The sequence below is a fragment of the Oryzias latipes genome, chromosome 16 (assembly GCF_053564925.1).
Source record: "Oryzias latipes strain Hd-rR chromosome 16, Olatipes_Hd-rR_3.1".
In the NCBI taxonomy this organism is placed as follows: domain Eukaryota; kingdom Metazoa; phylum Chordata; class Actinopteri; order Beloniformes; family Adrianichthyidae; genus Oryzias; species Oryzias latipes.
Genome location: NC_136252.1, coordinates 11615463 through 11630307, shown reverse-complemented (window position 1 = coordinate 11630307; position 14845 = coordinate 11615463). Strand labels below are relative to the sequence as shown.

Sequence of the window (14845 nt, the reverse complement as noted above, 5' to 3'; positions counted from 1 at the left end):
CAGCAGGATTTGTTTTCTGGCCGAAGCTTACCTCTCTGTATTGCATCTCCAGGATTTCTAACTTTTGGCTGTACCTCCTCCAGAAACCAGCTCTGCAGTTACCTTCACTCTTTCCTTCTTGTCTCTAAATTCTCAGACTTTAGTCTTTTTGTTGTTGTGCTAAAGAAAGTTTGTCTGTTTCCAGGAGTTTAGCTGCTCTAAGCAGCAGCATCAGCAGAGAGTCTGATGGTGGTTTGGTGTCAGAGCTCCGTTAAGCTGAGTGTCATCTGCATAAGTGTGATATGAAGCTTTGTTAGTGAGCAGGGGCGTTGCCTGGCCTAAGCATTCCCAGCTCTAGCCCTGACAATTTTTTTATTGAGCCCAGAAAACTTTTTTAAACCCTAGAACTGCTTGTGACAGGATGTCCAGAGAGGAACGGTGGTATTGGAGGAGGAAGTCTGACGGAGAATGCAGGACATTTTTGAGGGCTGTAAGACAGTGGTGAGGTGTGCTGTAGGGGTGACAGAGGAGTTCAAGGTGGAGGTGGAACTACATCAGGGATCGCCTTTAAACCCGTTCCTGTTTGCAATGGTGCTAGACAGGCTGACATGAGGTTAAACAGGAATCACCATGGACTATGATGTTTGCAGATGATATTGTGATTTGTAGTGAGAGCAGGGAATGGGTGGAGGAGAAGCTAGAGAGGTGGAGGTTTGACGTGAAAAGGATAGCAATCAAGGTTAGCCACAGCAAAACAGTGTGCATTAATGTGAATGAGAGGGACCCAAGTAGAACAGTTAAATTACAGGAAGGAGGGATGAAGAATGGAGAATGGAAAGGAAAGTTTGGAGAAGAAGTGAAGAAGCGAGTGCAGGGAGGTTAGAATGGGTGGAGAAAAGTGTCAGGAGTGATGTGTGACAGAACACTTCCAGCTGAAATGAAAGGAACGGTGGAGAAAACCATGGTGAGAGCAGCCATGTTGTTGGGCCTAGAGGGCCTAGAGTTTTTATGGATGCAGTGAAGGAAGACATGAAGGTAGTTGGTGCTAGAGGAGATGATGCAGAAGACAGGGTTAGATGGAGGAAGCTGATTGGCTGTGGAGAGAACTACTCAGTAACATGACAGATGAAGGCAGTTTTGTATTTTCCTGGCTTTAGTGTACATCAAGAACGGTCTAACCAATTGGAGAGGATAAATCCTCCATGTTTTATCCCTCCCCAACCCCTCCTTCTATGTTTACTCCAATGTCTGAACTTTCTAATGGTCCTGACTCCCTTAAAAAACGACAGCCGACGATTTTTTTTTGTTTGTTTGTTTTTTTGTTGAGAAGAATAAGCGAGACAATTCTTGCCTTGTGCTGCAGCAGACTGCAAGACTTTGTCTGAACACATGAAACAGGTAAACGAGCTAGAAATTCAAAAGTTCTGTGAACATCTAGCCGATCTGATGACAGTACTGTCAGCTAAAGTGTTAGCCTTGACATTTACCAGGTAATTCAGTGTAGTTGCTCCACTGGAAAAGAGCCTGAATTTCTGTTGACCTGTGAAGAAATGGTTGGTGTGTTTTTATAACATTTGATATTCAGATAGACAAAACATTTAAAGTAAATGTTTTTATTTGATCAGCGTTTCCTAGAATGTTCCGCAGTGGCTTCTTTTGTAGATGTCCTCATTTTTCATGCTAGACTGCAGTTTGGAAGTTTTTCATATAGAAATCCGTCCATATGATAATTGTTTAGGATCAGGCTACTTGATATGAATATTGCAATATTTGATTTGATCATTTGACTTACTTGAATGCTCATTACCAGATAATTGCAGGACTTATGTCTCTTTTCTTTTCCTTAGATTTACTCAGGAAAATAAAACGTAGTTATGTAAGGGTTAAAGGCCGACGAAGTGTGCATTATCAGAAATTGAAGCATGTCATGGAAGCCTGAACCATCTGTGAATAAAGCATCAGTTCAGAGAGAAAGTTCACCTCTTCCCGCTTTTGTCCAGATGATGAAGCTAAAGTTTGTTTCAAATAAGGCAAGGCAGTGATATAAAACATTTTAGCTACGTGACCATAACTTCCATCTTAGGTGTGGATTATCCTGTGCACTATCACTTTTAAATGCACAGCAGCCAATCAGAATCGAGTATCCGCCCAGACCATGGTATAAATTAGAATTTCATATTTATCTTTAACACAAGTGTTTGTATGTAGGCATTAAGTTCAAATAAAGGAGGAAGTTAATAAAGTTTCAACTTTGAGGATCATTTATTATATTGCATAATTTAGAAAACATTGGAGTGACAGAGGGAAAGCAAGGGAGAGAAGGAAGACGCAGGTGGAAGAAGAAAAACAAGACAGATCAGATGAGAGGTACAGTAAATCATGACCTTTCTATTAAAATTGAGGGTCCTGCACAGTATCTTAGCTGTTCCTAGCACTGCGCTTTTCTGGACTGAGAGGTCTGAGGTCTTTCCAGGTATCTGTTGTAGCCACTCCTCCAGCTTGGGGGTTACTGTCCCGAGTGCTCCAATTACCACAGGCACCACTGTCACCTTCACTTGCCTTCCACATGCCTTTTCCAGTTCTTCTCTGAGTCCCTGGTATTTCTCTAGTTTTTCATGTTCCTTCTTCCTGATGTTCCCATCGCTTGGCACTGCCACATCCACCACACGGCTTTCCTGTACTTTATCCACCACTACAATGTCTGGTTGGTTCACCATCCTATCAGTCTGGATCTTGAAGTCCCACAGGATCTTTGCCCTCTCATTCTCTACCACCTTCAGAGGTGTTTCCCATTTTGACCTTGGGGTTTCCAGTTCATATTCTGCACACATGTTCCTGTATATTATTCTAGCCACTTGATTGTGGCGCTCCATGTATGCTTTCCCTGCCAGCATCCCTGCAGTTCCAGGGCAATCCAGCACATAACCCTGCAGTTATGTGCTGGATTGTTTCAGGCGCCTCTTTGCACAGCCTACACCTTGGGTCTTGTCTGGTGTGGTAGATCTGAGCCTCTATTGCTCTGGTGCTCAGGGCTTGTTCCACCAGGATGAGCGCTTCAGTGCTGTCCTAAGGCCAGCCCTCTCCAGCCATTGGTAGGACTTCTTGATATCAACCACTTCAGGTATGGTCTGGTTTTAAATCCCATACAGGGGCTTCTCCTTCCATGAGGATCTGTCCTCCAGCACTGTATCCTCTGCTCTCCATTGCCTGAGACATTCTCTGAGCAAACTGTCAGTTGGGGCCTTGAGCTTGATGTACTCATGAATCTTGGATGTTTCATCCCTCAGCTCTCATCTTGTGTTGGACAAATTTAACTGTTACAACAGGGGGTTATGAATATTTTGACACACAAGGTGTATATTTGTATAAACCCTTTTGGGATTTGAGGATATATGTTTGTTTAAATTTTTATTTGTTTGAAGGGATGGAAAAAGAGAAGAGAGAAGGAGACAGGAGGATGTTGGAGATGGGGTATTAGGGCACAAAAAAAGAGAAAAAAAAGGGGGTTAAGGAAGTTGGAGGATGATTAAAGAAGTGGGAGGGAGTAGTCAGACATTTGCATGGGATAGCAGATTGAGGGAATCCGCCTGCCGTTCGACCCACCTCAGCCACTCAGAACAGGGCCGTGAGGAGCACAACAGGGGCTCCTAGGCCGGGGAGCATAGGGGCACAGGACCATGGAGAGTACTAACCCCAGCCCAGCCAGACAGCAGACCTCCTGCAGCGCCAGGGGATCCCACCCGAGATCCCCCCGAAGCCCCAGACGAGCAGCCCATGCTCTCCTGGGCCCCCCCTGGTTTTTTCTGCACCTGTGCTTCACAGAACGATGGTTTGCTATTACAGCCGCTGTCCTGTTTATGTGAAGCTCCGCAGGACTTCAGTGCCTCACGTTCAGCATCAGTTTTTGTCTGAGTGCTTTGGTCTGTTTTCTCCTCAGCTCGTTCCAGCCCCCCCTACGCACCAATGTCCGGCTCCTGTAGGAGCAGGTGTTTCGAGCTGGTGGAAGTGGAGCCCCCCAGCTGTCGCTGTGACAACTTGTGTAAGACGTACCACGGCTGCTGCTCGGACTTTGACCAGCTCTGCCTGCGGACAGGTACCAAACCGCACCCTCCCCGCCTTCCCCCTCAGTCTCTCACACAGGCTATGATATAAAGGAAGAAAATCACTCACAGATTTTTGGCAGGGGTGTCATCTGTCATTGGTTGAGGTTGGGGGGGGGGGGGGGGGGGGATAGCTGAGGCCAAAAGAAATAAGGGAAGGAAATCCTGAAAATCTGCCATTTAATGTTGGAATTTTTCTTTCCGACATGCAATGGAATTGTCATCTGTTTTTTCTTTTCACTTTGAAAACTTTTCTTCTGTTATATTTTGTAAGAAATGAAAACCGTTCCTGCAAGTGGAGGAAAAAGGTCTGCTTAAAAGAAAAGCCAAATGTAAAAGTCCTTGATTTCCATGATTGAAACCCACCTGATTCTAGAACCACATCGTCAAATGAGGTGAACTCAATTTTACATGAACAACAGCTCAGGAGTTTGGTCAAAGAATGGGGGGAGGAGCCATCGGTTCTGCTGTCATACAGGGTGAAAAATGGCCCTCTGTTGGTCAAAGAAAATGAGGAAAACGTGAGAAATAGATTTTCAAAAGATGAGTTGATGTCGAGAATTCTTCCTGAAGAAATAGTGGTGGGTTGACACGTTGGTGCTACAAACAGGTGATGGATAGATGGATAGGTTTGGTATTCTGAACACAAAACAGAATTTGAAGCTAAACCAGAAAAACCAAATGTTGCAGTTCTTCAAATGAGCACAGAAGGGTTGGTGTCAACCCTGGTGTTGACGCCACAAACCTATAGCTTTTGTCTTGCCCAGTTTCTAACAGATATGAGTTGAGTAAACTTCACCTCAAGCTTCATTTTTGGTTGGGAAGAACCCAGTAAGTGATGTCAGTGTATGTCTATGCCTTTAACATTCTGCATCCTGGGCTGGACAATCCCTCCGACATGCTCCTCTTTCTTTTCAGTCAGTTCGCCCTGATTTTCCTTCAGTTCAGACAGCTGAGTCTATGTTTTCTGTGGATGAGACAGTCTCTGTTAGGAAGACTGGATGCTGCAGCTAATGGCATCATGCAGGAGGACACTTGATTTGTCCGGAAAAAGGAAAGCAGATGAATAGTCCTATATGGTGATGGGATGGCGCATGAAAGTTCAGAGGTGAACTTTCATGCCAAAGTTGCGAAAGGAAAGGCGAAGTGTGGTAGCAGCTCCAGAGGAAAAATAAAGCTGATCAGAGATAGTAGATAAAGCTGGGTTGAGATTATCAATATCTGAAAAGTGTTTCAGAATAAGACCTGAAAAGGTCAGAAGGAGTGGATTTTGAGTTATCAGACTCACCTTCCTGTTTGTCCACTTTGGTAGAGGCGGCAAGTGAGTCCTTGAACTTTTCAGGGCAGGGCTGAACTAAATTCAGCCACCACCCTTCTTTATTTCACTCCATAGACAGTGTTGTTGGTTTTAAATTAGCCTGAAAGCCCTGGATAGGTACAGCTTTAACTCAGCGTTCAATTCCTTGAAAGCCCCTCATGCAGTGTGAGCCAACTTTAGACACTCAAGTTACTGCTTTGCTAAGCCGTTGTTTCCTGCAGTGAGAGCCAGGGGCAGGGGGAACAAAATTTAGACAGGTGGAGAATAGCGTTTTCATTTAAAAGTCCAACTTTAAGACATTTTAAAATGTCACCTTTCTTTAGCAGTTAAAACCTACAAAAACAGACTCCTGCTGAACTTTATTAACAATCACCAAAGAACAAATGCGAGCTCTTTAGTACAATCTTTATTGACGTTGAGCTACTGCCTGCCATACCTTCTGTCTTCTCAGTGCAGTCTTATTTCAGATTCAAACACTAAATAAACAACAAACAAACATGAAATACATTATCTATTAAATGGAACTTAAATATGTCTTCTTTTCCTTTCGACTTTTCTCTTCAGGGGTCGCCTCAGCCAATCAGCTTCCTCTATCTAACCCTGTCTTCTGTATCCTCTCCTCTAACACCAGCTACCCTCATGTCTTCCTTCACTGCATCCATAAAAACCTCCTCTTTGGTCTTCCTCTAAACCTCTTGTTGACAGCTCTGGACTCAGCATCCTTCTACCAATAGATTCTCTGTCTCTCCTCTGGACGTGTCCCAACATCTCAGTCTGGCCTCTCTGCCTTTATCCCCAAAACCTCTAAAATGTTCTGTCCCTCTGATGTCCTCATTTCTGATCCTATCCGTCCTGGTCTCTCCCAAAGCATCTTCCTCTCTGCTACCTCCAGCTCTGCTTATAGTCTTTTAAGTGTATTACAATTTTCATTTCTCACAAAAACAATCCCAAAGCAGTATTTTGATCCATTCCTGCATTTCTGAGTATTCCTCTAAAAACCTGCTCTCTAAGCACCAGCCCTTCCCAACCCACAAAAATGGGTGGGTCCTCACATTGTGATGTCACAAAGGGAGGTACAGTCCCTTCCAGGAAGAGCCTGTGCTGCCAGCCCCGCCCCCAATGCTAACACACACACACTTTCTCAGTGGAGTTAGCGGTGATCGGCAAAACGCAGACATGGTGCCGGCTCTAGGTTGACGGCATGAAACGGGCGGTACATTGTTTCGCCCAGGGCACCAGACTAGCCACGACCGCCTCTGATACTAAAGATGGGATTAGATCAGAAATGGGGGCTGAGGGCCACATTCCTGCTTGTTCTCCAGTATACCCTGCAATGGCATGTTCCAATTAACTGGACACACCTGATCCAGGTAGTTAGCTGTGAGTACAGAAAAGATATCTGGAAAATATGCAGACACACCGGGAGGTCTGCACTTCTGAGCCAGATGAAGACAAGTAGCTGCAGCGACCCCTAAAGGGATCGGCTAAGAAGTTCTATTTTTTTTAGAAAAGTACTTAAATGTAAATGAGCTAAAGCTTATTTTTACTTGATGTTGACTTAAAGTTCTGCCTGATGAGATCAGAGATGGAAGGGGCTCATGGACTGAAAGGCTTCAGGCTTTTAAGGCATATGCTGTGTGTGTTTACTGGCTGGTGGTCAGATTTTCTCCAACTTCTCACCACAATATTACTCCCTCTGACTAAGTCACCGTGGGCTTGTTTGCAGGGACGAGGCCAGTTCATGCCCGGAACTTCTATGCATGCAGGGGAAAGCTGAAAAACTCCCAGGTTGTTGGTTAGTTGCTGCGGCCTGCCCATCACGCAGCCAAACCACTGTGGCAGCAATGCTGCAGCTTCAGCAGTCATCTGCTGTGGCTGTAAGATGGTTTTTGCATTCTGCTGCAGTTTCTGTGAGTCAGTGTGCAGCTCCAGACTCTGGAACGGATTAAGCACTGAGCTCAAACCATGCACAAGCATCCATGAGTTCATCATTATTTACAAAGAAACTTGTTCACGATATAGAGATAAGGGGATGCAAAGGTCACTGGATGACCTGAGTGTTTGAATTACAGATATATGGGTGTAATAATGTTTTTTGATTATCTAATTAATGGCATATTTCCCCCCGACATGTAATGTATACATGTGTTTCAGAAATAATAAAACAACATTCGTTGATGATAGATCAATAAGTACTCCATCTTTATTAGATTTGTGTTTTGGTAACTGTGTAAAAAAGTTCCGTAAAACATAATAGACGTAGGATTATTTAGGTTCCTGCTCCCTTTTAAGTAATTACCTAAATTTCATTTAACAATCATTTCATTTAATGACCTGTCAGTGTGTTGCCCTGTGACAGCAGTGAGGACAGGCCCCAGCAACCCTGTGACCCCGAAAGGGATATAGCATGTATAGAAAATAGATGGAATTCAGTGCGTCAGAAATATGTCTATTTATGCTCAAGACTAATTCTAATGGCTTCATACTTTCTTTTCTGTCTTTTTTTCTGTTTTTTATTTGCTTGAAATAAAAAATAAGCAACAACGTTTTTAAGAAAGACATGTTCTCCTGTCCTCCTTCTGGGACAGATGGAGGTTATGAGTGCAGCAAGGATCGATGTGGAGAGACTCGCAACGATCAGCACGCATGCCACTGCTCTGATGACTGCCTGTCCAGAGGAGACTGCTGCACAAACTACAGGAAACTCTGTAAAGGTTTGCAGCTTTGCTGTATCTTCTCATTGCATTTTTACCGGTCAGGCTAAACCTTAATCTGTAAAGAGTTTTTCTGTATCATTATCTGCTTACACATGGCTACATATATCGGTTCAGTTTCTCTGGGAGAAAACGTATCAAATCTGGGATTTGTTCATTTTTCTGCTTTTGTACGTGGTCACTCTCCTACTGTATCCACAGATAATTAAGTAAAATTAAAATAAAGTGTAGTGCTGTGTCCTTAAATGTTTCTGTAGATTCAAAATGTAAAGTACCAGAGCTGGAGATGCGTTCCCACATGTGAAGCTACACTTTGTGTGACTGAAGTCACAACAAATGAGCTGTTGTCACTGTTTTTATCCCTCAGAGTGATCGGATCATTTGTGCGGTGTAGGTACCATAACCATTCGGCCTGCAATAACTGTTCGGGGTCCTTTTGACTCAGGATAACGTCACACTACAGTAACCCCACTTGAACAAACGATACATATTTTCATTTCACGTTTCCTTTGTAACCTAAAGTTCTTTTACCTCACAAGTTTCGTCTGACATTATTCTTTGTAGTGTTTATGGAGAGATTTTGCCACAACCCACATTGTAAAAAGATCTGTGGCTTTTAGAGTGAACCGGTTGCTTCACACAAGAGAGACCGTGTCTCTGAGCAGAGCAGCTGGGGCCTCATTTATAAACGTTGCGTACGCACAAAAGAAGGCGTACGCCACTCTCTACGCAATAGTTGAGATTTATAAAAAGCAAACTTGACGGGAAAATGTGCGGTCCTTCACGCAAGCTCTGACCCAGGCGTACGCACAAAAACGGGTGAAATGAGAAACGGCGACACCGTCGGCAGATGGAAGAAACACGTGAAAGTGAAAATGACAATACTGCCTCTCAGAAATAACATGAAGACTTCACAAAGCAAGTCTTACAATTAACAGCCTACATGAACACCCGTTTGATCGATCTGCAGTGAAACAAACAAAAGAAATCGAACAAAAATTACAACAGAAATTCAAATGAACACTTATTTGCAAACGAAAAGTGAAATATGTTCTGCAATATTGGCATGTTGTGCAATTCATCCTCATAAATAATATAGTTAACAGAACGAAATAATGTACAAAACTGATATTCTCATCAGTGTGTCCATCTGGCGGAGCAGATATAGGTGCAATCAGACAGACAGATGGATAGACAGAGAGAGATGCATTAATTGTCCACTGGGGAAAGTTGTTTTCATAGTAAAACATTTCTTCATAAGCTACGGAAGTATGGTATTCATGCATATGCCTTTATTTGGTTTTATTTCTGATAAAACCATGTATGGCGTATGTCTCAACCATTCAGAAAGCAACAAGAAATTACATTTGCGCTGAACAATTTCCCATTTCCACGTCGATTATTACCGACATCTGTAGCTTGTCAGATGTAATTAAATGGATGGAAATAAAATGCCCCATCACAATGCGTAATGACGCACAATGGCTGATCTTGCGCTCTTAAAAATGTGGCAAATGGAAGAATTCGGAGTGAACGCATCTTTAGACAGCAAGAAGACTTGCTGGCTTATGAGCCGGTTCCGACTTCCTCGAGCCGTACTGTTGCCGCTTTTGGGGGTGTGTCACCCGGTGCATCTGGCGCGTCGGCGTCCCCCTGCGCCTCAGTCACCACTCCACTAAGGGATTCCCCAATTATTGCCGCCAGTCTGTCATCAAGAGGGGTCAGTACCGGTGTCCCCCCACCCCCGTGGCAGACACACTCTGGCGATGCAGCGCCAGAAGTTTTTTTTGCCTCGACTTTGATGTCCGACCATTTCTTTTTTACTTCGGCCACGGTCCGAGGTTGTGAGGCTACAGCATTTACGGCGTCTGCCACCGTTTGCCGCTCACGTGCCTTTTTGGCATTAGTAATGCCCACACTGTGCCCTCCAAACAACACTTTTCTCCTCTTTTCCACCTCGCCAACGATAACTTCTACTTCACATTGAGTGAAGTTACGTTTTTTTGATTTCCTTTCTGTGTTCGCCATGGTTTCGCAATCAATGAATGTTCATTTGTGGGCGTTTCACGGACTATTTATGGGCAACTATGGGTGTGTCATGAGGCCGCAAAAGCTGCGCTGCATTTAGAATTGGTTGTGATTTATTAAGGGAAAGATGCGTGGGATGTGCGTGCGCACGGTTTTATAACTCCGAATATTTCTGTGCGTACGCACGTCCTATGTTTTATCCGTACGCCACTTCTGACGCAAATCCTACGCAAAGTTTTATAAATGAGGCCCCTGGAGTCTAATTGCTTCGTGTTTGCAGGCAGGGAAGGGGCTTTGTTATAAGGTTCGAACCGCAGTCCGCTCGGCTGCAAATGCACTTAATAATAACATAACAATAATAAAAGTACGTTTAGAAGATAATCTCGCTCTGTGTCGGAGCTCTGCTTGTTTGTAATGGACCGCAAAATATCTTCTTCTATGGTAGTATAGCAATTTGTCCAGACCAATCACTATGTGACACGTCATCAGACCAACGGACAGCCAATCACATAATGTGATGTCAGCACTAGTCGAAGGACCCCGAACGGTTATGCAGGCTGAAAGGTTATGGTACCTACAACGGCACAAACACACAGTGGGGCAAACAAATATTCAATTGTACAAGTTCTCCAAATTTAAAGGTTGAGAGAGGCCTGTCATTTTCATCATCAATTACGAGAAACAAAATCCAGAAAATTGTCAGATTTCTACAGAATTTTTTTGTAAATTATCGCGGGGGAAAAAGTATTTGGATATCAACAAACAAGCAAGATTTCTGGTTCTCACAGACCTGAAACTTCTTCTGTAAGTGGATCTTCTGTCCTCCACTGATTAATGTCTCCTGTTTGATCTCATTATCTTCATAAAAGACACCTGTCCACAACCTCAAACACTCACTCTCCAAATTCCACTATGTCCAAGACCAAAGCAGTACGTAAGCAGCTTGGTGTGAAGAAATCAACTCTGTTATTAATAATAATAATAATAATGAAAAAAATTATTTATATAGCACTTTTCGAAATCCAGATTAAAAAGGGCTGTACAATTACAATGAGACAAAATCAGTATTAAAAACAGTTTCCAGTATGTAGAAGTAATACCCAGCACACACGCGAAACGGTAATAGTAGTTAGAATCAATAAAATCGATAAATCAGTAAAATCATTAAAATCATCGAAATTAATAAAATCAATGAAATTAAATGTTTAAATTTAAGAACCAGTAAAATCATTAAAAGCACGCCTATAGAGGTAGGTTTTTGAAAGAGATTTACATACTGGTAGGGACTCAGCGTGCCTGGGGCCTCATTTATAAAACTTTGCGTAGGATTTGCGTCAGAAGTGGCGTACGGATGAAACATAGGACGTGCGTACGCACAGAAATATTCGGATTTATAAAACCGTGCGCACGCACATCCTACGCATCTTTCCCTTAATAAATCACAACCAATTCTAAATGCAGCGCAGCTTTTGCGGCTGTATGACACGCCCATATTTGCCCATAAATAGTCCGTGAAACGCCCACAAATGAATATTCATTGATTGCAAAACCATGGCACACACCGAGAGGAAATCAAAAAAAAACGTATCTTCACTCAATGTGAAGTAGAATTTATCGTTGGCGAGGTGGAAAAAAGGAGAAAAGTGTTGTTTGGAGGGCACAGTGTGGGCATTACTAATGCCTAAAAGCCACGTGAGTGGCAGACGCCGTTAATGCTGTAGCCTCACAACCTCGGACCGTGGTTAAATAAAAAAGAAATGGTCGGACATCAAAGTCGAGGCAAAAAAACGTATGGCGCTGCATCGCCAGCAGTGTGTCTGCCACGGGGGGGGGGGACACCGAAGCTGACCCCTCTTGATGAGAGACAAGCGGCAAGAATTAGGGAATCCCTTAGTGGAGTGGTGACTGAGGCGCAGGGGGACGCCGACGCGCCAGATGCACCGGGTGACACACCCCCAAAAGCCCGCAGAGGTCCAACAGAACGGCTCGAGGAAGTCAGAACCGGCTCACAAGCCAGTCGTCCTCGTTTGCCAACAAGTCTTCTTGCTGTCTAAAGATGCGTTCACCCCCAATTCTTCCATTTGCCACACCTTGTAAGAGCGCAAGATCAGCCATTGTGCGTCATTACGCATTGTGATGGGGCATTTTATTTCCCTCCATTTAATTACATCTGACAAGCTACAGATGTCGGGAATAATCGACGTGGAAATGGGAAATTGATCAGCGCAAATGTAATTCCTTGTTGCTTTCTGAATGGTTGAGACATACGCCATACATTGTTTTATCAAAAATAAAACCAAATAAAGGCATATGCATGAATACCATAATTCTGTAGCTTATGAAGAAATGTTTTACTATGAAAATAACTTTCCCTAGTGGACAATTAATGCATCTCTCTTTATCTATCCATCTGTCTGTCTAATTGCACCTATATCTGCTCCGCCAGACGGACACATTAACAAGAATATCAGTTTTGTACATTATTTCGTTCTGTTAACTATATTATTTATGAGGATGAATTGCACAACATGCCAATATTGCAGAACATATTTCACTTTTCTTTTGCAAATAAGTGTTCATTTGAATTTCTGTTGTAATTTTCGTTTGATTTTTTTGTTTGTTTCATTGCTGATTGATCAAACGGGTGTTCATGTAGGCTGTTAATTGTAAGACTTGCTTTGTGAAGTCTTCATGTTATTTCTGAGAGGCAGTATTGTCATTTTCACTTTCACGTGTTTCTTCCATCTGCCGACGGTGTCGCCGTTTCTCATTTCACCTGTTTTTGTGCGTACGCCTGGGTCAGAGCTTGCGTGAAGGACCGCACATTTTCCCGTCAAGTTTGCTTTTTATAAATCTCAACTATTGCGTAGAGAGTGGCGTACGCCTTCTTTTGTGCGTACGCAACGTTTATAAATGAGGCCCCTCGTCTTCAATGTAGATTGTGGGATTGTTAAAAGGCCTTTTGCCGAAGATCTAAGATTGCGACCAGGTACATAAGGAATGAGGAGATCGGCTATATATTTCAGGGCCAGTCCACAAAGTGCTTCAAAAGCAATCATTAAAATCTTAAAATCTATTCTAAATCGGACTGGGAGCCAGTGCAAAGACGCTAAAACTGGAGTGATGTGGTCCCTCATTCTGGTTCCGTTTATGAGTCTGGCGGCAGCATTTTGGACTAACTGGAGTTCATACATACTCTGCTGTGAAAGGCGTGTGTAGAGTGCGTTACAATAGTCCAAACTGGGAAAAAATAAAAGCGTAAATAACCATATCAAGACATTTTTGTGATAGGAGAGGGGTTATCCTGTATAACCTATGTAGTTGCCAGAAACAAGATTTGACCACCGATTTAACATGTGTCTCCAAATTCAAATCGGTATCAAATATCACCCCTAAATTTCTGCAGCTTGAAGAAACATTGTTAGACAGAGACTCCAATTTCTGAAGCACACCATTTCGGGCCTCAACTGAACCAAAAATAATTACATCAGTTTTGTCCATATTCAACTGCAGAAAATTTTGGGCCATCCAGGTTTTAATGTCAGCAATGCAGCTATTGAGATTCTTTAAAAGACCATGGTCACCAGGTTTAAAGGATAAGTAAAGTTGAGTATCATCGGCATAAAAATGAAAAATAAGGTTATGTCAGCGTATTATCTCCCCCAGTGGTAACATTTAATTGAAAATAACAGAGGTCTCAGTACCGATCCCTGGGGAACGCCACATGTCATTTTCACCTTAGATGAGCAAGAATTGCAGATGAAAACATTGAAAAACCTGTCAGATAAATAAGAATAAAACCAGTTAAGAACTGTGCCAGAAAAACCAACCCAAGATTTTAGACGTTGTAATAAAATTGAGTGGTCAACTGTATCAAATGCTGCACTGAGATCTAAAAGAACTAAAATCGATATTTTTCCTGAATCTGCAGCCATTAAAAGGTCATTCATTACTCTCAGCAAGGCAGTCTATGTGCTGTGGTTGGCCTTAAAACCAGATTGAAGGGTCTCAAATAATTTATTTGTATTTAAAAAGGAAATTACCTGCTCAGCCAGTTTTGAAATTGGTCTGTAATGCTCCAAGCAACTTGGGTCCAGGGAGGGTTTATTCAATATTGGCTGAATCATAGCAGCCTTCAAATCATCTGGGACTGTGCCAGTTGAAAGAGATGTGTTCAATAGGAACAGTATGTGTGAGCTAACCGATCCATATATTTCTTTAAAAACTCTAACTGGCATAATGTCCAGAGAGCAATGGGATGGTTTCATTTTATGAACAATCTCAGAAAGGCTGTTGAGGGAGATTGACTGAAAGGCTTCAAAGACCACTTTGGGCCTCACAGGTGGATTTGGCAGAATAGGAGGTGACGAAGATCTGGTAATGGATATCTGGGACTTAATGTTAGAAATTTTGTTAATAAAATTATTTGCAAATTGCTCACAGATTACTGGGGAAGTCGGTAGATTGCTAGTATGTGGGGCTTCACTTAGCTGATTTATGACCTTGGAAAGGACCCTGGGATTATTTCTATTGGAATCAATTAATTGCGAGAAGTAGTCTGATCTTGCCTTTTTCATTTGACGGTTAAAATTATTCATGTGATTTTTCAGGGTTTCCAAGTCCACAGTTGATTTAGAAGCTTTCCACTTGCGCTCAGCTCTACGATAGATTCTTTTCGAGTTACGAATACTATCAGTTATCCAAGG

The 14845-nt window shown here is 42.8% G+C and overlaps 1 protein-coding gene across 7 annotated transcripts in view; it reads left to right on the top strand.

Annotated features, from left to right (window-relative positions):
- enpp2 (ectonucleotide pyrophosphatase/phosphodiesterase 2) overlaps positions 1 to 14845 on the top strand; it is a 43744-nt gene that overhangs the window by 5748 nt on the left and 23151 nt on the right. For all 7 annotated transcript variants that reach the window (XR_013648357.1, XR_013648356.1, XR_013648355.1 and 4 more), the window contains exons 3-4: positions 3917 to 4072; positions 7986 to 8111. Coding sequence is in view for 4 of the 7 variants with exons in the window: in XM_078933420.1 (XP_078789546.1) it covers positions 3917 to 4072; positions 7986 to 8111 (282 nt within the window). In the remaining 3 variants the exon portion in view is untranslated. The remainder of the gene's footprint in view (positions 1 to 3916; positions 4073 to 7985; positions 8112 to 14845) is intronic.